We start from the raw sequence: 23,857 nt of genomic DNA, 5'->3' as shown, positions 1-23,857 counted from the left end.
TCACAAGCTCCACCCATCCAACTGGCTTAATAAGTATTTAAGTTGAACATGTTGTAAGTATATCAGTAGGTTGTCATAATGTTTGTACCTAGGATGTGTGCAGCAGGGGTAGGATGCGGACTAGAGAGAGAAAATGCACAATTCGTGCATATATGGTGAAAGTGACATATATGAAGTCACTTTCACCACAGCCCTCATCATCGTCAGTCATCGCCTGTTCCACATTCTCTCCGACACTCCATGAAGGCAACATCGCTGGTACATGAAAGGAGATTATATCAAAAGAGATTTTAAAAAAATACATACACTCCATAGATTTAAAGGTCAGTGTAAAGTCATGGTGGCCAAACCCAGACACAATGTAATAAATGTAGGTGTCCGATTACAGTTACTTTGGCAGTATACTACAAATTGTATACAATTGCGTTTGTGGTTTTCATTTGCTGCCCTTAAAAACAAGTTTTTTTTTACAATTAATAAAGTATCGCGGATGCAGAGGGAATCTTTTATTCTTGAATAATGATCAATTATACAAATGCAGTGGTATCATGTGGGCATTTATATTCCATATCATAACGTGATTAACGAGCCTTTAAACGACATCCATTGAGTCTCTTATTTACTAGTTAGTTACTTCTTCCGCTTTGTTGACGTCTCATACGTACTGTGCCTTCCCAGCATTCACCGCGAGCTCTGCAGCATATTATTGACAAAGAGAAGAGGCTGGAGGGAACAACAACAGGGTGCGATCACACACACAGACCGCGGAGACTCTGATCTGTGTGCTGACAACAAGGTAAAACCCTCCTCTGGCTTTTTGTCTTGATGTAGAACCTCTCCGGGTTGTGTCCTGTGTAATGACACCGCGCACAGACAGCGTTAAGTGGCGATCAGCTATCACCTGGGCTCAGACTAGCAGGCTAATGCTAGCTAACGTCACCAGCCCTGTACGGCGTTAGCATTACACGATAACGACGTGTTGACAGGGACAGAGCGAGCGAGTGCGACCGTGAGCATTATGTATTCTTTCTATTTCTATTTCTAATATAAACACTGGATCATGAAGACCTTATATCTTGCGTCTGTTTACACTGTCACTCACGATTACGCTGCACTTTAAAGGCAGGCTACAGTATGTGCTTTAAATACAGTCTTTAGATGCAGTCTCTAAATGTGAATATGACGAACCACAAAATATGACGCCTCAGGAAGTGATGAGCGAGTTCAGCAGAGCTTAGTGGACATCGAGGTGACTGTATCGGGATTTCCACGTGTACGTGGAAAACAAAAGTGTTGATCGCCACTTGGGTTGCGACACCACGAGCCCCTGGTTCCTCGAGGTGCCCCGTAACCATGTAAACACAGAGACACGTGACCAGACAGGCCGAGCTTCTGTTTGTCTGAGCTCAACTTGATTAAGGTTCATGTTCTTCATGTTGAAAAAGTGATGATGAAAAAGCAAAAACATGTGTCTATCGGTAATTAAAACAGATTTGCCCTGTTATACTGTAGTTAGATAAAGAATGTTAGCACTAGCATATACGTGTGCACTGATCCCTTTGAGAGTATTGATGAATTAGCTTGTGTAAACTGTACTAAAATAGCAAGGTGCCACGGCTTCATGTACCTCTTCATCGTTTAAACCGCAGCTCAATCTTTTAAAATAAGTGTGAAGTTTAGCATTACAAGCCAGTGAATTCCACCCAGCCATTATCTATGGCACTTATCCTTTGAGTGAGCTAAAGCCTATACCAAACCTTGACAGGTTGGCACTTTAACTTTGGGCCAAGCTGATATATAGTTTTTTTATTTAGTTACTTCTTGCCTCAAAAATCCACTATTAATTCGGTTGTAGATCAAACCTTGGTAGTGCATCGTACAGTTTAAGCTTTAGTGCATTAGCCACAACAGAATATCGATGTGCAAAAAAACCACAAACAGCAGATGAATACATGGAATAACACGGCACTTGGTAGAACATATACCTCCTTCAAGGCCCAAGACTCCTCTTAAATTCACACAAGCTGCACCAAATGTCACATACTCATATATATCCATTCCCTAAGTGCCTGATTATTTTAGTTTTTTAGAAAAATGCCTTATCTTGCAATGTTAAAGAAAGTGACAAAATCTCCTGGACCTGCCGCTTGATCCAGATCGGCATCAATATTTAATGGAGTCTTCTCTGACCCATACCACACCCTTCAACCAAGTTTTGTGAAAATCTTGTTTTTTCTTACAAATGTACAAACCAACCAACTAACAAACAAATTACCTTCTTGGCGGAGGTAACTATGAAGTGTAGTCGAACAAAAACAAAGTGTCACAGATTGTGAATATGTGTCATTGAGTAACTGTACTTTATTATCCTACTGTGTTACTTCACAGTGTCATGACATGGCGCTAAGAAGCTGAGAGCAGGAAGTGCCGTTTCCACCAAAAGGGAGTTTTCACAGCTTGATAGTGAGTAGAGAAGGGTGGGGGGCCCAGCAGGCAGACCGTGGACGGGGAAGGGGAAGAGCTCAGCTGGAGCCAATGCAGCAGCAGCATCGACAGCCTGAGCTGGTGGAAGGAAACCTTCCCGTGTTCGTGTTCCCCACTGAGCTCATCTTCTACGCAGATGAGCAGACGTCCCACAAGCAGGTGCTCACCCTCTACAATCCCTATGAGTTCGCCCTCAAGTTTAAAGGTTAGTGGACAGAGGAAAACACAACTTATCTCATGCTTCTGTGTACACTGTATCATATTTGGGAATTATTTCAGAATAGATTGGTAACTTGTGTACTTGTTGATTTTTGTCAGTGCTCTGCACAGCGCCAAACAAGTACACTGTGGTGGATGCCACCGGTGCCGTCAAGCCACAATGTTGCGTTGACATGTGAGTTTGTTTTTGTGTGTAGGACATTTATTTTTCATGCAGTGGTACGCCACCAAACATCTATGAGGTTGTTATTCATGCCCATGTCTTTGTTGTTCATTGATTTCTTTAAAAATATTAGTAGGTTTGCAAGGCAGTGTTGACTTTATATCTCCTGTCAGTGTTTATACAGCTGACCTTCCCACCTTGTTAAATAAAGACTACGTGTCCACACAGAGTCATCAGACACAGAGATGTGCGGGCCTGCCATTATGGGGTGTACGACAAGTTCCGACTGCAGGTGTCGGAGCAGAGTCAGCGGAAAGCTCTGGGTCGCAAAGAGGTGACGGCGACGCTCCGCCCCTCTGCCTCGCAGGAGCCGCCCAGCCCCCGGCCCCTAGATGATGAACGCAGAATCAAAGAGCAGTTTGCAGAAAGCGAGTTTTTTGAACAGACTGCATTTCAGACAGGTGAGTAGACATGCCTGATGCGTGGTGCTGTCACTAGATGGCGCCAAATGCTTACAAAAGATGTGCAAATATGGGAATTTCTCACCATTCACAGGATAGAACATACGTGTTTTTGGGCCTATGAACATACCCCTATTAATATCTACCTACTAACTTATCTATGATTTAAAAAAAGCAGTGCTCTGTCTCACCTTCACAGACACACTGTGACAGTAATAATAGTATAATGCACAGGTTGTAATTATCTTCTGATTCACATTTGTTACCAGACTAGTAGGTGACTATGAAGTGTCTTTTTTTCCTCCTACACCACGTTTACCTGTTTCCTGTTCATATTCTCGCATACATACTGGTATAAAAAATAGGATTAGGATGGGGTATGGGCTAAGGGAGAACCTATTAATTTCTGGAGTGGAAGGTGGGGGGTGCATTCAGGTTTTTTTCCCCCATTTCCTTTAGCATGGCGAAATGGGGAGTTAGCCTTTAGGGAGATTTAGCCCTCTGATTGGACAAAGCCTCAGTGCTAAAAAATATAGTTTATCTTCATTATGAGTCAATGCTGTAACTGCATTTACCAGTTTGCCAATAATGAGTCAAGTCCTATCACTGTTCACTGCTATGTGTTGCTAATCTGAGTACATATTGTAGTTATACTGTTAAGTCAACAGTTTTAGTTTCATAAACCCTGTCTGATCTTATTCTGTAGCTACAACATTCTTTGAGGTCTAGCTCCCTCTCTTTGATTAGAATGAAAATAAGTTTGGCTTTTCTTTGCCACAAAATCTGTTTAAGGCACATAAGTCTGGTGAAGAGTTTATATATCTCGTATATTAAGCAGCAATGACGTGATCCCACTAACAAGACCTGTCTGTGAATCCAAACTCTGATCACACACTGTTTCCTCTTTCTCTCTGCCTCCTCCAATGTTGTCTAAACACTATTAAAAGCACATCAGTGAGCCGCACCTTTGCACTGGGCATCATCCTCATGCATTACCATGAGCATGGACATGGACCATGAGTTTATTTTGAGTCAATCCCACACACTGAGCCACTGCTGGAAATACTCAGCAGACTATAGCACCAAATGTGTGCTAGAAAATACTTTCCATATGCAAATACACTATTTAATCCTCTTTGAGTAATGTTTGCTAAAGTTAAAAGTACAGTTATTAGAATGTAGTGACATCTAGTCTGCATGTTGCAGCTGAATACCCCTCACCTCACCCTCCCCTTCCAAATATGGAAGAGAACCTTTGGAAGCCCTCAGTTCTCATAAAAACTCAAAAGGTGTTTAGTTTGTCCAGTTTGGGCTACTGTAAAAAAAACATGGCAGCCTCCATAGAGCGGACCCGCTATAAAGTATTTAAATATAAAGGGCCCATTCTAGGGTAAAGAAAACAATTCGTACAATTTAGATGAAATACAATAGTGAAAACATCACCAGGATTATTTTATATTTTTAATTTCTGCCGATAGATCCCGATCACCTAAATCTTACAAACTGAACCTTTTTAAGTAGCCCATTTTTAAATGATTTTAAAAGAGTTTATTTATCATTTATTTCAGATTTGGATTGTATTTTCACGTTATCTGACACTGGATTTGTTTTGGTTTTTATCCAATTATTTCCCTATTTATGTTTTAATTTACTGGCTTATGTGAAGCACATTGCAGTGTTTTTCAAAATAGCTCTATAAATAAACATCAAACAGTGAGCTACAGGCCAAGAGCCACAGACCAGCGGGGGATCTCTGAAAGTAAGACACAGTAACATGTTGTTGGTTTGGGTCTTTTTATAGGATTTATTTTTACACCCTTAGAATAATTTTGTGAACTTTTCTAAATGATGAATCTGATCACAGTGTATCCTTGTGTGTGTGTTTGTGTGCTTGGTAGAGAGCCGTCCTGTTGCCGGAGGACCCAGTCTGCTGACGGTGCTGCTTGGGCTGGTGTGTATGGCCGCCCTGATGCTCCCGACGCTGGGGGAGCAAGAATCTACTGTGCCTCTCTACCTCCACTTAAGTGTTAACAAGAAACTTGTAGCTGCTTATGTTCTCGGTGAGTGAGACAACTCACGTCAGTGGATAATATCATTAATAACTTAATACAACGTACAAAATGCTGCACAGCAAAAAAATTAAAAGTTAATTTAGGAATATACAAGCTATTTTTTATCCGAGACTTAAAAGACAACGTCTCAGTCAGCCTTATTTTTTAACACAATTCATTCCAGAGCCCTGATGGGGAAAGCTCTGTCACCCCTAGTTTCCTGCCTAGAACCAGGAAGTGACAGCAGACCCTTGTCTGAAAATTGAAAGCTGTGCCAAGGTAAATAAGGAATTAAAAGGTCAGAGATATAACCTGGGGTCAGGCCATGAAGAGCCTTAGAAGTAATCAATGACATTTTAAAATCAATCCTATAACAAACAGGGAGTCGATGTAAGTCCCTTAGTTCTAGCTAATAGCCTAGCTGCTTGCTAGGACAGAATGAGGTTACATTTAAATTGGATCTACGCTGATATTATATATTTTGTTAATATGAAATGACATTGTGTGTCTGTGTTGTCTCGTATCATATTGCAGGTCTTCTTACAATGGTCATCCTACGCACATGAGGCGCTGGGAGCTGAGGAGGAGGAGGAGGAGGATGAGGATCGAAAATGATCGAAAAGACTAAAGAAAACATTCTCCCACTAGAGGCACTACTACGCTTCAGTGTGTAGAGCTGACAGCAGGGGACGGGGTATATTATTATTCAAATCGCCTCGTCCCCTCATACATACATTTTTTAGCATACTTGTTTTTAAATCCACACATGTATTGTGTTAATACATACATTTACACAACACCGAACTGATGCAAACAGAAGAGACCTCCGGAGTGTTGGTGTGAGAGGAGCCGTCCCTGAACAGGGTCCGTGAAGAAACATGAGGCCACTCGCCCAGAGTTGTCCTGTGGCCTCATATTTCCTGTGTCTGTATTTCTGTGGTCAATATTAGTTTGAAGGAATCCACATGCGAACATGATACCATGTATATAAAGCCATTCAAGTTTTGTTATGGTACTCACCTGTAACCATCACTATATTCAATGTTTTGAAGCATTTTCAGTGTAGACGTCATGCAGCTTGCAAGCGTTGATACCTTATCTGAGTGAGTTCTTTTTTTTCAGCAGTACGATACTTTTACATGTCGCCAAAGGAAAAGATTTTTTCTTTTGTTTGCCGTATTATGTCAATGCTACATCAAATGTTTAATAAAGTCTCCATACATCTGTCTGGTATAATGTTCATAGATCAAATCAGGGGTTTTCTTTGACATTTTTAAAGGGTTGGTCAGGAGTACACAGAACGACATCTCTTGTCTACTTTGTATTGTGAGGTAGTTGAAACAATCCCTAATCCCAGTGTAATCAGGTTTGACAGCTGAGAAGAGTCTTTGTTTACAGAGCAGTCGATACGGTTCAGACTGAGATGATCTTACTGTGGCCACAAGTGTATAGTTGATATTTCATATCAGTACGTGTGTAGTTGTACTTAAATCTTTCTGAGGACCATTTTGGGCATAGACCTTACAGAATGACAACATTTTGACCAGTCCTCACCTTTTCAAACGGCAGTTGAGGTCACAGAAAGGGGCTTGGGAATGAATTATGCCAATGAATGTCCTCACTAAGAGAAGTACAAGAATGTGTTGGGTTCAGGTAATAATGTGGGTGCTTAATGTTGGTGGATTTAATGTTCTCTGATGCCATGGAGATAAGGTGGTGTGTTCATACTTTGATCATAAAGAAATAATGTTGATGTATTTAAAAAACACTTTCACAAACATAAAGAAATAATTTATTTTGTCCTGATGTTCGCTACAATTGCGATCACAAAAGACACAAGCGTAGGCGAGATGTTGGCCAGCTTGAAAGAATACAGCCTTTCCATTACAGACGCAGTGTAGAATAAGAATATCTGCTAGATTCATGCCCTCAATGCTTCTTCAGATGACAAAATGGTTTATCTCAAATACCTTGTTGGCAGCAGGGCAAGCCAACTGCTTCTCCCCTGCACATTTTCTCAATTGTAAAAAAATAAACATTCAGTAGAAGGACTGCAACCAAAACTTTTCCTTAAATTGAAAAGGGCACACTTCCATAAAATGATTTACAATCACTTCCTTTTGTACATACACATGGAAGGCGATGGGGTTGAGCCGTGTAAGTTACACAAGAGACATGAATGAAGGGAAGTACAGGTTGAACCTCAATATGCAGCATTTCTTGGGCTCTTCAACAGAAAGCTAATATTTCAGTGTCATGTCTTCCCTTTGTAAGACTTACACACAGGCTGGAAACACGACAGGATTGAGGGTCCTGTGCAACAAAAAAAAAAAGCTTTTAATAAATGTAACAACACAGCAGAAACAGCAGTCTCTTCACTCACTATGGTGCCATTTTGATTTTACTGCCAATTCATTCAGGCAGTCAGCTGATTTGGTGTAAATGACAACACAAATGGGTCATTTTTTTTGCTGATATAGAAACCTATCACCATCCAATTCATATAAACTGTTTTCTCCATAAATAAAACAAACATTTTTGCCAGAAGAAAAAAAAAAAAAGAACATCATGTCCATCCTGAAAAGAACACAGGATACAGAGGAACCGTTAGTGTTGACAGACCATGTCCTTCCATCTGCGATTTACACTGAGCTGTTAAAGTTGCAGTGACGAACGGCGACGGGCACAAACAAGCCCAACTGAAAATTTCACCAGTTCACAGCCTGTCTCATAAAAATATTTTGAATCTGCTGAACCCCAGAAGTAGTTTACGTTCTTTTAACAAAGAAAACCTTCGCTGTTGTGTGCCCACATTCACCTAACAGCCAAATTTAAAACTATGTACGACATCTGACAATGTTAATATGTACATAATTACAAACAAAGCAGGAAAAAACAATAAGTTAAATCTTTTCTTACAAAATCTGCAGACGGTGTACATACAAAAGGTCTGTAGACAAGTTTTCCAGCACAAAAAATATGGAGAAATGTACACATCCAAATAGTCTCTTTTCTTTTTGTCCAGTGCTCAATGTCTCTTTCCAGTGAGGGGAACTGGTGGGACAGTTTTACAGGATAGCCACTTTTTATATAAAAAAAAAAAAAAAAAAAAAAAAACACAATATCACTATGAAGCCAAGCACCATCCAAGATCCTCAACTAGCAGCTGATGCTCTGTGACTTCGGTCATCCCCAGTTTCACTAGGTTCAACCTCTGTAAACACCAAACCTCGTCCATGGCTTTCATTTCCTTAATTCAAACATATCTAGACCCTCCAGAGAGCAGCCATGAAAAGCAAACGCAGGGAACATTATACTAAAACTAGCCGATGGTGAGGTGGAGGGTCTGAAAAGGAAACTGGTTCCCTGGGGAGAGGGGCGTTTTTTCCCCCTATGCCAGTCCTTTTTAGTGTCTCTTTTCCACCCCCTTCTCATTTTGGGGACAAATCCTGGAGGGAAGCGAAGGGCGAGTTGCTGGATGAAGAGGGCGACACCCCCTCCATTTTGCCTGGGGAGTCGGTGGAGGAGCCGACGCTGCTGAGACTGACATCCAGTAAATCTGGAGAGTGACTGAAACGAAAGAAGTCTTGTTTGGAAATTTACCGAGACACTGTTCCTTTTCCAATTTATATAATACTTTAAAAACAATGCTGACATATACTGAACTCTCCAGAATGAGTTACTACATTTAAATGAGCATTTTACATAAACACAAAATGAGCTCCAACAGTAGACCTACTCATATTTCATATTATATGCCCACACATGACCAAAACAAGCCTGCTGACTGTATGCAATTTGCTCAAAAGGTAATATTCACAACTGGGTAAAAAATACAAAGACATTTTGCACAGTAGTAAGTATGCACTGTTTAAAAAGGGCAGGTGTGCAATAAGGGAAAAAGCAAATGTAGTTGCAATATATCTAAAACCCAGTGGAGAGTAGTTATTCCCACAAATTGAAATCTTTAATTCAAAGTTATTGACACGAAAATCCTACTAATTCATTTTAACCATAACTCCTTAAGTTACGGTGGTTGCCTGCATGTTTTTGTTTACAGCACATAGACACTGGCATCGGCCTTTGTGAAAAAGCTGTCAAATCATGTCGTCTTTCCAAGTTCTTCATTGGCGTCTTCTACATGTATGATCCTGAGATATTTGTATTCCTCCAGTTTTGCGTCTGTCTCGCGTTAGAAATGTCACCAACTCACTCACTGTGAATTTTCTACTATATTCTTAAAGTTGCTAACTGACATTTTCCAGACATGTTACTAGGGTGTTGGAAGGAAAACGTCCGGCGCAACTGAATTGGACATTTGCGTTCTATACAGGCCCTCCAGAAAACTTCAGGAGTTCAGTGCAAGTCTGAAAGCAACTTGAGTCTTACCAAGAACTCAGATCTGACAGGTTGGAGATGTCGGAGGACAGCATGGTGGTGGTGCCCTGGAAGAGCCTCTTGGGTTGACTCTCCGTCTCCATCTCACCTCCTGAGTCAACAGAGCCGGACATTTAGAAATGTATGTGCACACACGCACTACGATTCAATATAAAGCACAAATCTTATCAGATGACTTGTCAGTGTGCTATTTCAGTCTCTAAACCTTAAATCAAAAACAAGAAAATTAAGTGAACTATTAGAGAAAAGCAATTACAATATTTGAACATTTTAATTATTATTTAATAACTCTGCAACCATAAGCGCTTTGTGTAGGTTAAAGGTTTGAAGATGGTCCCTAAAAGTTTTTCATTAATGTCACAAAATGTAATACCTTATTGGCTCTGTGCATAGCAAAAACACCATTTACATACTTTATATATGTATATTATCCTGAACATGATGTCTCTCTCTAGAAGCATGTCAGGTATCTCACCTTTGCGTTTCATTGGCCCCAGTATGCTGGCTCTGATGCAGTTGATAGGGCTTTGACTGCGTCGGCTGAGGAAGACAGAAACTTGCATGTTGTCAAACCAGTATATTTTTTGTAATAGAGACACAATCAGTGGCAATCAGTAAAGTTACACAGGGCCCAAGAAAATAATCTGTCATCTTCAGATGTATCATACGGATATATTTATAGTTTACTATGGCATGTACACAAATTATTGAAATAAATTATCTTAAAGTGCACAGACATCGTATCATTTTCTGCTAAGAATCCAATTTAGTGCCACAGGCGGGAAATTACAGTTGTACTGGATCCAGCTGGTTTCAGTACTGGCTCACAGAAAACCGAAATTTTCATCAAAATTAGAAAAAGGACTTTAACTATAGTGATTATGAAGTTGTTAACGCAAAGTATTACTCAAAAACTTGGTCCTCACCTGAAGCGCCGTGTCGGGCTGGGTATTGAGCTGGGTGTTAGGCCATTGCTGCTTACAAGGATTTGTAATGAAGGAGAGAAACACTGCTGCTCGGAGGGAAGGGAAACAGAAGACAAAAGATATCAGCATTGACACATCAAACTGAACAGATGCATTTTATTAATTTGATCCAGATTAAGGAAATAATCAGATTGTTTCTGTAATTATAGTTAATGCCCTGTATATCTAATTAACATACAGGTTATTTGTTCATCATTTGAAGTTCTGTGACATCTATAAACATTTCCCTCAAAAATGCAGCAAAACATATATAAGATGCCAAGAAGTATTTCTAAAGTACACTGATGTAGCTTAAAATAAAAAAAAGCTCATTTTATTATTGAGGCAGCAGCATACCGTAAGAAATCAATTTACTCAAATCCAATAGGAATAAAGTTCCTGTGTTTTGGGGGGTTTCCAATAAATTGCTTCCTGCAGGCTACCAGGCACACAGACTTCCATTCATTAGCCTGATTGCAGCGTGTTCTGACAATCAGGTTACCACAGACCGTGAAAGTACTTTAACTTTGTTCCTTCACTGAATAATCAGGTTAGGGTGTGCATGTAAACATACTGAAGTCAGATGTACCTTTTTTCCAAGCCCTCTGGTTGGGGATGGGGCCGGCGACACAGGCACAAAGTCGATGCGCTTTGGAGACGATGATACCGACTTCTCCAAATCATTGTCACTCTGGAAACACAATATCACTGCATACGTTTATCTTTTCTCAATTTAAAACTAGAGTAATATAGAGTTAGGTTGTAAAAATCATTAAGAATGTGGGAGTATTATACTACCAACTCAGTCTGACCTTGAAGGACTGGTGGCCCTGTTAACTCCCGTACGTTTGAAGTGTTTATCTAGCATGTTTGTACAAGTCCACTCTATGGTAAACAGAGAGGCTGACCATGGCCTGAGGCCAAAACATGCAGTGGGAAGATACAGTAGAGGCGACTTTCAAGGATACGCAGCAAAAGAACATATAAACACCAATGGGGGTTGGACAAGCTGTAATGAAGAGTTGTTTTTACCAGACTAAGGCTTTCTTCCCAGGACTGGCTCATCTGCATGGCAGTTTGAACTTCCCTGCGTGCACAAAAACACACAACAAGGAATTTGATTATGACTTAGCATTTTAACTACAACTGAATAGCATTTCAAAAGGAAAAATCTATCCATCCACCAACTGCACAGATAAATAAAGAACTTACCGCTCGTGAGCAGTTTCTCTGTTCATCACATCTACACCCTCCTCCTGCAAGAGCACACAAGAGGGTTAACGGCTACAAAGTCTGAGTTTATGATTTTAACTCTGAATACTGAACAACATGCTTTTAACAGTTGAGATGTTCCGATACCAGCATCAGAAAAATGCCTTTGAAACTGCTGAAAATGTTGGGCCGGGCATCGTCAAGTGTGCACATCTATGTATCGATCTGATCTAATACTATGTCTTTAAAATATATTTGTTTTTCCCTTATAAAACTGCACATTTTTTCTTATCCCCTGGAATCACTTCTTTGCCACCTCAAAACAGCAGGTGTGATGTACTGCCATTGGCAAGAACTGTTTTTAGAGCCGTGAAGAAGTGAATTCTGGTAGTGTAGCATTAACCAGAGCTTATTAAAATGTCTGCAAACTAACCCTAAAATAATCGTTCATTAGTCGTAACCGAGGTAAAAGTCTGAAATAATCGTGATATTGATTTTAGGTCATATCGGCCGCCCCTCAAAAGAGCAATAATATTTATAAATTGCACTTTAACAGCTATTTAAAGGGTTTACTTTACAGGGTTAGTAGGGTACAGCTGCTACTATACAGGGAATATGGCATCGGAACATTTCTACTATGAACAGTGTTCACTCTCAAGTCACTGCAATCAAACTAATTCAGACTCAAAAGGTAAATCACACAAAAACATGTTTGCACTTCACGTATGGAGAAGACGGGAAGATGACACAACAAGGACCAGTTCCTCTGTTGGAGCCTGATACTACCAGTTGATCAACCCTGTAAGATCGACGGCCCTGTGAACTCCAAACATTGGTGCTCTAGCATGTTTTTGGAATCACCGTCACTCCCTATGGCTGGAGAGGGGGGACAGTGGTCTCACATGCTCCATCTCAAAATGAAACCCACCCTAGAAACAGTGACTTTTCTTACTTGTTTGATCTGGTGAAGTCTGGTGCTGGGGACACGAATAGGCGATGAAGGCACCTGTAGAGAAGGACGTGAGCGGAGGGGAGAGCATTCAATACTCAATTATTCACACATTCATTAATTGTGTTAACATGCATTTCAATCAGAGTAATATATACCATGTTGGGCCTGTTGACAACTGTAGTGCTGTTTCTCCGGCTGCGCAGGACCTCTCTCTGGAACACTTGGGAGTTATCACTGCAAGGACACATTTACACACACCAACCCGATGTCATCAATCTTTTTACTTTTGAGGACAAGGTGATGCATTTGCTGCAGTGTGAATGAAAAGGATACTGCAGTAAATTATAAACAGCTATGTGATCATGTAAAACCTTAAGCCATTGATCATGGGTGCACTGTTGGATCTCCTCAAGTGTCCATCGGTCTGAACTAACGAAGATGGGATTTCCAGATCCAGCTCCATCTTCTCTTGGGCCATGCCTCCCGAGTTGCTCCTTTTGCTAGCTAACGCTGCCCGTCAACAATTCCTCAAAATGCTCAATCGGCTCGGCCACGTTACATTGTTGCTCTGCAAACTTCGCTAACTTTACGTGTGAAGAGGAAACATCAGGAATCAGGCGACAGGGCGGACGTGAGAGCAGCTAGCTAACGCGGTGTGGAGCAGATAACCCACAGCAAGGCCCCGTCGTCTGTATGAAGGAGGTTAACACTGGCTGTTAACCACCATAACGTTATCGCTACACTTCATCATACAATGGCTGCATGGTCAGTTTCCACTACCAACATTGTCTGCAATGTTATGACCAGTCATGAACTTTCCTGATGGATGGTTAGCATGCCATAGCTACATACCGCACAATGCCCGGTAACAGCTAGCTACCGACCCGTGAGAGCGCTGGAGCGAGGCGGCAGAGGCTGGCGACTCAAACCCCGCTCAGCTGCTACAGCATGATAGCGCGCTCACTGAGCTAACGTTAGCCACACTAGCCTCTCCGTAACTCTGAGAACAAAATGAATGTTCGCCACAAGACTAACGTAGTTAACGAAGCGACGCTGCTGATACACTCGTCCCCATAAGTACGAGTCTTCCCTCTGGCTAACACAGCCAAGCAAGCTAACTTAAGCTAGTCGATGTTACAGCCAACCGCCCAGCAACCTAGCCTGCTGAGCTAACTAGCTAAATTAGCGTTAACTCCAATGGCCACAATGCCATGTCCAGAGAGAGTCCGGGTCAGCATATCAATAAACGCTCCTGTCGCATCAGCCCGGTAGCTGGCGGGGATAGCAGACTTTTAAAAACAAGTCTGTTCCAAGTAGTACACACTCTATAATGTGTTATTTTCGTTTCTGCAGGGCGCCACCAAGAATGAGCTGGATCACAGAGCAGCTAACTGTGCTAGCACTAAACTTCACGCCCCTTTTAACGTTAGCAGACCTGTCCAATCAAACCCCTCATCTACCGGCGTGCTCAGGCGGGATGTGGCGGCCTGCAGCCTCTGGTTCCTGGGTAGGCTCCTCTCATTCACCGTGCATGTAATGTATGAATGATGAAAGGTCTCCTTACTCCTGATCCGAGAAATCCTGCTGGAAAAGGCAGCTTTGAATTCATTTACCTTGTTCATTGACACCTGTCCTGTGCAGAGAGTGGATGAGGATGAGGGGTTGATGGTTACTCAGATATGAGCAGCCAACCACCTCACTGTCCATGTTGTAATACTGACTGCTAACAACATCACAGTAGTCTTCAATGTGATGTTTTCAAGAACATCTATTCAACTGTCACAAAGAAGTGTGTTATTATTAGTTAGAACACAAGAAATGGAAGCTTTGATCAACATTTGACAGTTAAAGGCAGAGTTTGATTAACTATTTAACTTATAAAAGCATAGAATTTAAATTAAAGAAATTGCAATTCCTTATTCAAAGTTTTGATTTGCAAAATCCTCCAAACTCTTTCAATGTAAAATAATCAAGGAAATGTATCAAACAATTTCAAATAAGCTCATATGAGGACACATAAACGCTCGGCATGAGAAAAATTTGCAATTGTTTAATTCAGTTATTTGTGTAATTTTCCTTGAGCATTAGGTAATGCAGATACAATCGACAACATGTACTCTGTGTGTCCCTAATCACACACTGCACACTTGCATTCCCACTGTTTCCCAGATATTATTTCAACGTTCAAAGTAGTTGGTGTTAAGGTGTATAAAAAGCTTTTCTAGTAAAATCCACAGGTCGCAGGAGAAGTGAGAAGTGTCAACATTTAATGGCTGGTATAGCAAACTTAAGTCAACATGGCATCACAGAGCATATGATATGGTTGAATTAAAAAAAGTTTAATTCCATGATAGGTACATGTAGATGAATTATTTGATGAGTCAGTGATTTTTGACTGCCCCTTTACAAATCTCAAAAATAAAAAAATAATTGCGTTTTTACGTTAAATACAATTACTGATACATTGGATGCATTGGTGTTAATTTAGACTCTTAAATAAGATGATGTCATCTTCAGCATGCCAATGGGTTTTAATACAGACAGAGGCCAACATCTGTGTTACTTTTCTACACTGAATCTTAAGAAAATGTTCTCAAACAACAGTTACATAGAAAAGGATTTTGTCCCAAAATATACAAACAGATGTTAAGAGAATGTAACATTGTCTTCTCGAGTGCCAGTATTGATTGCCCACTGGTAAAAACATAATTAAAATAAAAGCATTACATTATAAAATAGAATAAAGGTGGTCAAATCTTACGGTACTACAACAATTGTGATACTGTACTTAAAATTAGCAGCATTGCTTTGAATAAATTAATCAATCGCTTAGAAAAATAATCAGTGTGGGGACAAAGCTGGGCTTCGTGCTGTTTGATGGGTTTGTGGTTCTTTCAAAGGCAAATCAGGCTGAAAACAGCAAATACAGTGAGTCCTTGGTGACCCGAGTACTTTTTCTGACACAAATGTGAAGTAATAACATATAAAATGGACCGCAAAAGAAAATGATATAACCATACATTTAATTTGTTTTGAAATGCTCTTCATGCCTTGTACTTCTCCTTCCCTGTTTCACTAATGACGCAGATATGCTGAAACAGAAAAGGATTAATTTAGTACCGCAGCATATTATTGATTTACATTATACGTTTAGAGTCTCTTAGCCTGGTCATAATTATTATATATGTAAAAAGACATTTATTAGCATGAATTATGAGATACTTGAATCATTATCTTTCTTTGTGTATCTCAAATACTTACATTTAGATCTCTAAAGTACTCGTTGTAGTCCAACGCGTATCCCACCACAAATTTGTCAGGGACCTCGAATCCAACAACTACAAAGAAAACAGGTGAATGCATCACTTTCTCATCTCCTTTTGGGCAAACACACTGTAACATATAGTCAAGAAAAACAACTGTAAGATTAACAGAAAACATTTGTCTTGAACTCACAGTCTGGTCGGTAGCCAACACTTCTTGGAGTTCTCTTCACCAACAAACTAAGACAGAATCCAGGTTGATTATCAATCTTATAAAAATGCTTTATAGCTGCATGAAAGACTGATAAGAAACATGATTCCTTTTGTCGCATAAGATACAGTAGTTAGTATTTTAAAGGAAGTTATGAGCAGATGAAGTTACCTGGCTACTTTAACCATTTTGGGATTGTACTGCTTGAGGAGCTCCAACAAGGTCTTCATCGTCTTCCCTGTGTCGATAATGTCCTTGAAACACAAAGAAGAGCATTTTAGTGATGCTGGAATTCAAAGTTTCCTACTTCAATATAATGAAACAGTACTTACCTCCACAATCAGGACATTCTGTGTAAAGAGGAAAAAAAAAAACATTATTTCAGAGAGGAGCAGTACACTGGGCACATGACACCCTCATGTGCGATTGACCCATTGTCTGTATTTAAAGATGAGTGTTAGAAGTTAGAAGCCAATAGTGTTACTGGCAGCTGACAAACAAAACAAATCTGTTTAGCTTAGTTTGAGTGTAGCACAGTCATTATCATCAAATATCACCATCAATATGTTTATAGTCCAATTAAAACTTGTTTCCAAAATTATTAATCAAGTAAATGCCTTTCAGCAGCATTAGTCAGGATGGAAAACGAGCAGTAATGTCTGCTTCCTTTTTTAAGTTTATACAATTTTAAGCCAATATTATGTGTCAACCGGGTTGTATCAGTCGTAATAATGCCTCCATATGTCTTACCTTGCCCGTCAGTGTACACAAGTCATCTCCACCGATAACTTTGATTTCACCTGTTGACTGGTCGTTCTGTAGAGACAAGAATAATGTGAAGACAACAATGAAGTGCTACCGACTTCACATTGTGACTTGTACATGTACATCAAAGACCAAACCACACAGAAAGGGCTATATCTGTTGCATATTGCATAATTCTGTTATATATATATTTCAGTCCTTAGAAAACATGAACAAAGCAGATTTTCTTATTTTCTTAAATAAATAGAGAAACTAGTAGCGAGTAGTAAAAATTGCTCCATAATGGTGCTAGTGGTCAAGATCTCCATAGGTAACTGTAAGTCTATACAAACCTACTAAATTATTAAATAAAAGACAGAATATTTAGTGATATGATTAAAAAAAAGAATTATGGATGCACGAAATATATTGGTCCGATATATTATTAGCTCAATAGTGGGAATTTGATATTATTATTTATTTATTTGAATCGGAAATTATAGCCGATAAACCCAGCGCCAGCTAATTTCGCCAGCTAATGGCACATTTCGAGCCCCGCTACACTCTGCCAAGTCGCCGCTACTTTTCAGATTTGTCCCTGCCTGCACTATATGATGTGGTCGCCGCTCACATTCATAGTCTGATAGATGCCAACGTAAGCGACGTTAGTTTTACCACAGACATATGGAGCTCAGACGTCAGTCCAGTGAGTATGGTTAGTTTGACGGCTCAGTGGCTGTATGATCATTTCAATATGAAATGGACATTGTTGCATGCAGTCGCATACAGCAGCCTGTCAGTTCTATAAGAGCCTTCATTTTGTAATTAAAGGTGCACTTTATATTTTGTTTCAACTAATTTTGATTAATAATTGACATTTCTGTTCAGAGATATTGTCAAAGCATTTCATATATTTTGAATTTTTATGCAAAACATTTGATAAGATTTATGTTACATGAAGCCCAAAGTATAGAGAAACCTTCTTTACTCTCATGCACTAAAAGTACATAAGATATCCTCAACCTTTTTCCTTTTCTTTATTGAGCATAATATTCCATGTGCTTTCGTCAGGTTTTTATCAGGCTTTCAGTTCTATAATTGCCTTTTTGAGTGGACATTATTGTATCTGAATTACTATTTTAATACATTGACATGTCTTATTTGAGATGTCAAAATATTTCATTTAAAGTCTTTTGAAGGAGAAATGTTCCTACTCCACTTAAAGATGTCTGAAGTTTTCTGATGTACTTCACTAAAAAACTAAACGAACACTCAGAACTGAGTCAGAACTTTTCTTTCTTGTTAACAGTGACAAATTAATTCATCCATATTTTCTTACTATATTTTTTAATTTTACCCCCAGGTGTGCATAAACTACAGGTTTTAAACTTCTTTTCAAGAAAAGTGAAATTGTTGTGACAATAAAAGATTAATATTGATGGTTTACACAGTAGCTCTTGAGGCGAATGAAGTCCACTGTCATTGGGATGGAGCGGTCACTGTTCCTGTTCAGGGCCTTGATATAGTCCAGCAGGTCTGCAAAGAACTTGTAGCCCCCTTTGAGCACACAGAGGGCCACAATGTGATGGCCCCCCATTTCTTTCATGATCTCTTTGGCCAGTCTCTCTGTCCTGGGGTCACGTGGGAGGGAGAGGAAAACAGACAGAGAGATAGTAAGAGACAGAGGAAAAAAGAGAGAGAGAGAGAGAGAGAGAGAGAGAGAGAGAGAGAGAGATGGGGGCAGGGAGGATAGTCAGCTCAGTTTTCTGCAACTGTCAGCAGCAGTTTCCATTTCCTCACCATTTGTGTCAGCAGACATTACTGTTATTACTAAACACTCCAAAGTACAACGCCCATAGAGATCCGGTTAACAGAAATTAACACAGAAAAAAAAGGAAAAGATGATGAGTTCCTGTTTCTAAGTCTTTTTTTACACTACTGGGAAAAATGCGTCATCATCAACCCTCCCACTGGCTCGCTGTGAATCCAGCGGGGGATCCCCTGCTGTGTTCTCACATCGATTCTCCCGACTTTCTGCTGACTTTATATCAGGGGGAAATTTGCGTGCACCCATGCACCTCCTCCAGAAAAAGTGGGGAGAATCTCCGGAGTTCAGTGCATGTCTGAAAGCAGCAAAGGATTTACTGATTTCACGTTCAGGTTTTGTAATGCTCTCTCTCAAATACTTGCGCTCGCACTCAAATATACCCTGCTTGCATCCGCTTCAGCTCCTCCCACTCTCTTCTTGTTTTTCTTCTTTGCAACAAGTCTGTCAAAATTCCGCAACCAATATGGTAGGGAAATTTCATTCGTCATCACTACACCTGGTATTCTATTGGTAGGGTAATCACAAAGAATTAGAAAATCTGAATGTGAAATCAATAAGTCCTCCTCTCCAACTGAAAGACCACAATATTGAAATAAGGTGGGGGACATACACTTCAGTAACCCATCTGTTACTGAACCTATGGCTGGGAGTTAATCAACAGAACCAATAATTCAAATTACCTACGTTTTATTTGATCCTGAGAATTAATCACATTTTTTAAAACTCCGCTACAAGCCAATAAAAATGTTACACCCCACCTGTCCAAGATGAGTCCATGTGGGATGTAGACCCTCTCCAGGTCAGAGGCATAGTGCTTTGGTATGCAGAAAAGGTCCAGGTCATACCCCTGCTCCTCATCACTGATCTGAAATAAAACACGACACAAAGGGGTTAAAGAAAATCTCTGGGAGTATTACCTAACATGGGACAAGGAGCATTCATCTGATACAGGGTAGTACGAGGGGGCAGTGGGTGGAGTCGGTAGTGATCTATGTTCAACTCCCTCCATATGTTTCACAGTTAGAGGACAGTGTGTGATTTTGCAGAACAAATATCCAGGATCTCCGCCCAGATCTACACTGAGGCAGTAGATACGAACCTAAGATTCTTAGAGAGGAATCTTTCCATTATACTCGGTCATGATTAAAATCTCCCATCACCACAACAGATCATCTCCTTCTAATTACATGTCTTTCCAGTAATTTCACACCTAGCCTAATTCTGTAAATATTTTTTTTCCTGTGCTTTTTTGTGAAATCGAATTTTCCGCTCCGAAATGAACTGCATGCCACATGAACCCAGTCAGCATAACTGGTATCATGTGACATCGGGAAGCTGGTGCAGAGCTGGACATGCTGTGGGAATAAATAATGTGAGTGACCACAGGCAAATTCACAAGTCAACAAAGTCTTGTTACTTTGCTTAACTCGGAGTTGCCAAGTGTACATCCTCTCATTGCATGAGGTTAAAGCAGAATAAAGCATTTCGCCTTATGTCTGCTCAAAGGGAAAAAACAGGTCCATCTGGTCGGGCTAAATCCATTCAGTTACAAATAATAGAGACTGATACCAACCAGATGTCCATGTGTTCGCCGTTAGTCATATGATTGTTGCCTGTTATTTAAGGTTTGAACCAAAAACATGATAAAGAACACAATGAACTATGAGTTTTTAGCTAAAGGTGTATTTTATCATCTGTGTCAGTAGGGTTGCAAAGGGGCGGAAAATGTCCGGTAAATTTCCGGAAACTTTCCGGAAACTTTCCATGGGAAGTTAAGCTCGGGAATTTTGGAAATGTTGACACTTTTTTTGCAAATGTTCGCTTATAACAGGTAACTTAAATGTAGTAGAAAACAAGACTAGGCAAGCCTAGCTCAGCTGGAACCTGGATGCAGCTAGGTGGGAACATTGTCTGCCAGAAACGTAAACCTATGACTTTCTGTTGTTTTTGAACGTCTTTGTCATTACCTAGCATATTGATTACTTGTTACACTGAAGCCATGTTCATTTTAATACCAAGTTTATTTGTATACAGTAGGCTAACTTTTTACAGCAGTGAGAGTAGGATGTATGTATGTCCACACAAAAGTACACCATCACCTCGATTACTCGCGGCTGTTGGGGTCCATCAAAAAAGCGAGAGTTGGGCTACTTATCAAAAATAAAAGTAATTACCGCAAATTAAAGGCTGAGCAATAAAAACATCATTCAAAACTCTATTTTAAAGATGTATGGAATGCAGCACACTTTGTGTTTCTTTGAAAAGGATGTAGCTAAATTGACAGAATTAATGGATTGTTTTATTTGTCTCTCAACCCGACATTATCAAATGCGTCAAATGAGAGTCCGAAGTCCTCTTGTCCGAGAAAGCACGCTGTATCCATTATTGATTGACAACGCAAACAGGTGACTGTATTTATAGTCCATAGGAACAAAATTGTCTTGCTGGCAAGTGGCTAACATTAGCAATTCTAGATCTTGCAGCATGTTGATCATGGTCGATGACATCATCAACATCGCTTTCTCCTCCGCTGAGCCACAGGAGACATTTACAACTACTTCCCCTTTGCACTTTACATCCATTTCCTCTAAAGTAAAAATATATTCAGAAACCACCAATACTCATCTCCAACATACTGTCACATAGAGGAAACTGCTGAGGTCAGATTTTCATATTTAAGTCCATCGTTCCTGCAGGTTTTGATAAGTTTTCACTGACCGGGTTCTATCCTGAGATCCACATAGAGACGGTAGAGTTCTACTCACAAATGGATTAAGTCAAAAATGTCATTTTAAAATTTTTTATTAGAAATGTTTGCATGCATGTCTGCTTATGACAAAACAAAATGTTTATATTTATGTCTGTATATGACAAGGTAAATACAGTTAGTATAAATTACCCCAAGGTTTCCAGTTTATTCCCATTAATTCCTGTATATTCCCGTTAATTCCCATGGAAAGTTTCCAACTTTGAATATTCCCGGAATTTTGCAACCCTATGTGTCAGTCAGTCTGAAGTTCAGACTGAATGACGATGAAACATTGGATTTCAAGTTCTGGAAATGTCCTGAAAAATAGAGCATAGGTTATTCATTAATAGAGGCCATCACTGGTTAGTGATTCTATGTCTTATCTATAATACATGGTACAGAATGCACACAGGACCTAGTGCCCTCACTCAAAACTGAGCTGACCGGCTGACACACATACTGTACATGTATGTATTTCTGTTTTTGAAGTGTAGAAATTCATGTTCAGTTTGGGACACCTTAGAAAAAGAAGAGTTTTGTGAGGAACATATGTCAGTGTTGTGGCTTAGAAGAATCCAATCAACATAACATTATGTTACACATTAAGTAAATTATGAGAGACAGAGCACAGCTACAGTACATCTCTGTTATCCCCTGGCAATCATGATACAATCCAATTATCATGTCCTCTGAAAAACTCCTAATATAGAGAAAATTGGGGTCAAAATGTTTACAAATGTGCAATAAATGAGCTACAGCTAAAAAAAAGATCTGACAATGTGTGAAACAGTTTGGTTTTCACACATTTATTTACTGACTGTGAATTGTGCGTGTGAAGATCGCTTGATAAACATGAGTCAGTTTACATTTGCTTGTGGAGTTGTGACTGAGACTCTTTTCAAGGTCTCCAACTATCCACAAATACATGCTGCGTTTAAATACTGGGAGAAAACAAGGACATCTGGGCCTTTGGCGAAGTCATGTGTAATTTCAAAGTGGACATCGTGTTTTTTTAAATAGATAGAATAACTTATCTCACCCCTCATTTAAAAACACAAACATTTACAAACTATAACTGGATTCAAGAAACTGCTTCTCAGTGGTGGACTTTTCTGTTCTGCAGGGGAAATATGCAGCAAAGGCAAAAAAACCCGATGTTGCCTAGATCTAACGTTAACCACCGTGGTGTTAAAAACTGTTGACGATCAGATAAGACATGGAGGTTACAAATGTGAGACTATGAACCTCGCCTTGAAGAAAGCTTAGAGAGAGATTCTCCATATTTTCACTAAATTCCTGTGAGATCATGTCATTTGATCCCACAGACACACAACTACCAGGCAAACATAACCCAGTGTTGTTTGGGTTTGGGTTATCTCCTTTTGACTATTGTGTAATATTTGTTCAGTTGCAGTCACAGAGGTGAACTGCCCCACCCCTCCCCTCCCACTCTGAAAACCTCAGTTATTTCCATGGTTATAAATAAACATAAAGCTGAGCACTGTAAAGGAGACAGACTGCATAGCGCCCCCTGGTTAGCAGCTCGTTCGTTGTCCTCCTGTGTAATAATGTGTTTGTAATGTGTGTATCAACGTGTAACTATGCTCACATATAACCCGCACAGTCAGACACACTAACCCGCACATGTGTCCGTGACAGACGTCTTCTGCGTCACGGACACTGCGCGTGGAGGGCGCGTTTCTGTGACGGTCTCCACAGCCGCGGGCCATGCTACATGTGAAAAACGCACATTTATTTTCCGCCAAGGCGACACACGCACGCCAGTGATTCATTACCGACAGAGAACAGAAAACAGTGGAAGCTGTATTTTTTATCACGCGTGGCTTTCCTGTAAATGGCGCGTTGTGCACCTCGTTCCACCTTCTGCTGTTAATGTTCCGGTTGCTGCGGAGGAGACTCACCACCACGCAGGAGCTGGATGTCGCCATGTCCGGGTCGCTCCCTGTCGGTCAGCTGTACGCGGTCTGTGTTCAGATGAGGAAGACTACGATGTTTTCCACGATGTTCCCCTTGTGACAGGAGCACACACACACACTCAAACACACATGGAGGTACAGAGCGGAGTCGTCACAAAGGGTTTTTTCTGTCTTGTTCCGGAATGTGTGCGTGTAGGTGGTGACGTAGGAGAACGGCGGG

At 40.2% G+C, this 23,857-nt stretch overlaps 3 protein-coding genes across 3 annotated transcripts; 1 reads left to right on the top strand and 2 right to left on the bottom strand.

The window, feature by feature from the left end:
• Nucleotides 1-638: 638 nt before the first annotated feature.
• On the top strand, nucleotides 639-6,618 carry mospd1 (motile sperm domain containing 1). The gene is made up of 6 exons (XM_035160773.2): nucleotides 639-796; nucleotides 2,389-2,689; nucleotides 2,803-2,878; nucleotides 3,095-3,327; nucleotides 5,226-5,387; nucleotides 5,913-6,618. Exons 2-6 carry the CDS (start codon nucleotides 2,536-2,538, stop codon nucleotides 5,942-5,944), a joined length of 657 nt encoding a protein of 218 aa, XP_035016664.1. The 5' UTR covers nucleotides 639-796; nucleotides 2,389-2,535; the 3' UTR covers nucleotides 5,945-6,618.
• Nucleotides 6,619-7,154: 536 nt separating this feature from the next.
• On the bottom strand, nucleotides 7,155-14,654 carry pabir2 (PABIR family member 2). The gene is made up of 10 exons (XM_035160771.2): nucleotides 13,277-14,654; nucleotides 13,061-13,139; nucleotides 12,906-12,959; nucleotides 11,954-11,997; nucleotides 11,774-11,828; nucleotides 11,331-11,432; nucleotides 10,703-10,788; nucleotides 10,252-10,316; nucleotides 9,768-9,867; nucleotides 7,155-8,948 (listed from the first exon to the last, which is right to left on the bottom strand). The coding sequence occupies exons 1-10, from the start codon at nucleotides 13,381-13,383 to the stop codon at nucleotides 8,810-8,812; spliced, it is 831 nt and encodes a 276-aa protein (XP_035016662.1). The 5' UTR covers nucleotides 13,384-14,654; the 3' UTR covers nucleotides 7,155-8,809.
• Nucleotides 14,655-15,863: 1,209 nt separating this feature from the next.
• hprt1 (hypoxanthine phosphoribosyltransferase 1) lies at nucleotides 15,864-23,855 on the bottom strand. Its single transcript, XM_035160772.2, has 9 exons — nucleotides 23,623-23,855; nucleotides 19,710-19,816; nucleotides 18,571-18,754; nucleotides 17,130-17,195; nucleotides 16,712-16,729; nucleotides 16,551-16,633; nucleotides 16,362-16,408; nucleotides 16,167-16,243; nucleotides 15,864-15,997 (listed from the first exon to the last, which is right to left on the bottom strand). Exons 1-9 carry the CDS (start codon nucleotides 23,647-23,649, stop codon nucleotides 15,950-15,952), a joined length of 657 nt encoding a protein of 218 aa, XP_035016663.1. The 5' UTR covers nucleotides 23,650-23,855; the 3' UTR covers nucleotides 15,864-15,949.
• Between the last annotated feature and the right edge of the window lie 2 nt (nucleotides 23,856-23,857).

Source organism: Hippoglossus stenolepis, chromosome 7 (assembly GCF_022539355.2).
Source record: "Hippoglossus stenolepis isolate QCI-W04-F060 chromosome 7, HSTE1.2, whole genome shotgun sequence".
Classification (NCBI taxonomy): Eukaryota; Metazoa; Chordata; class Actinopteri; order Pleuronectiformes; family Pleuronectidae; genus Hippoglossus; species Hippoglossus stenolepis.
The sequence above is the reverse complement of the archived record's forward strand: the minus strand, read 5'-3'. Positions and strand labels throughout refer to the sequence as shown.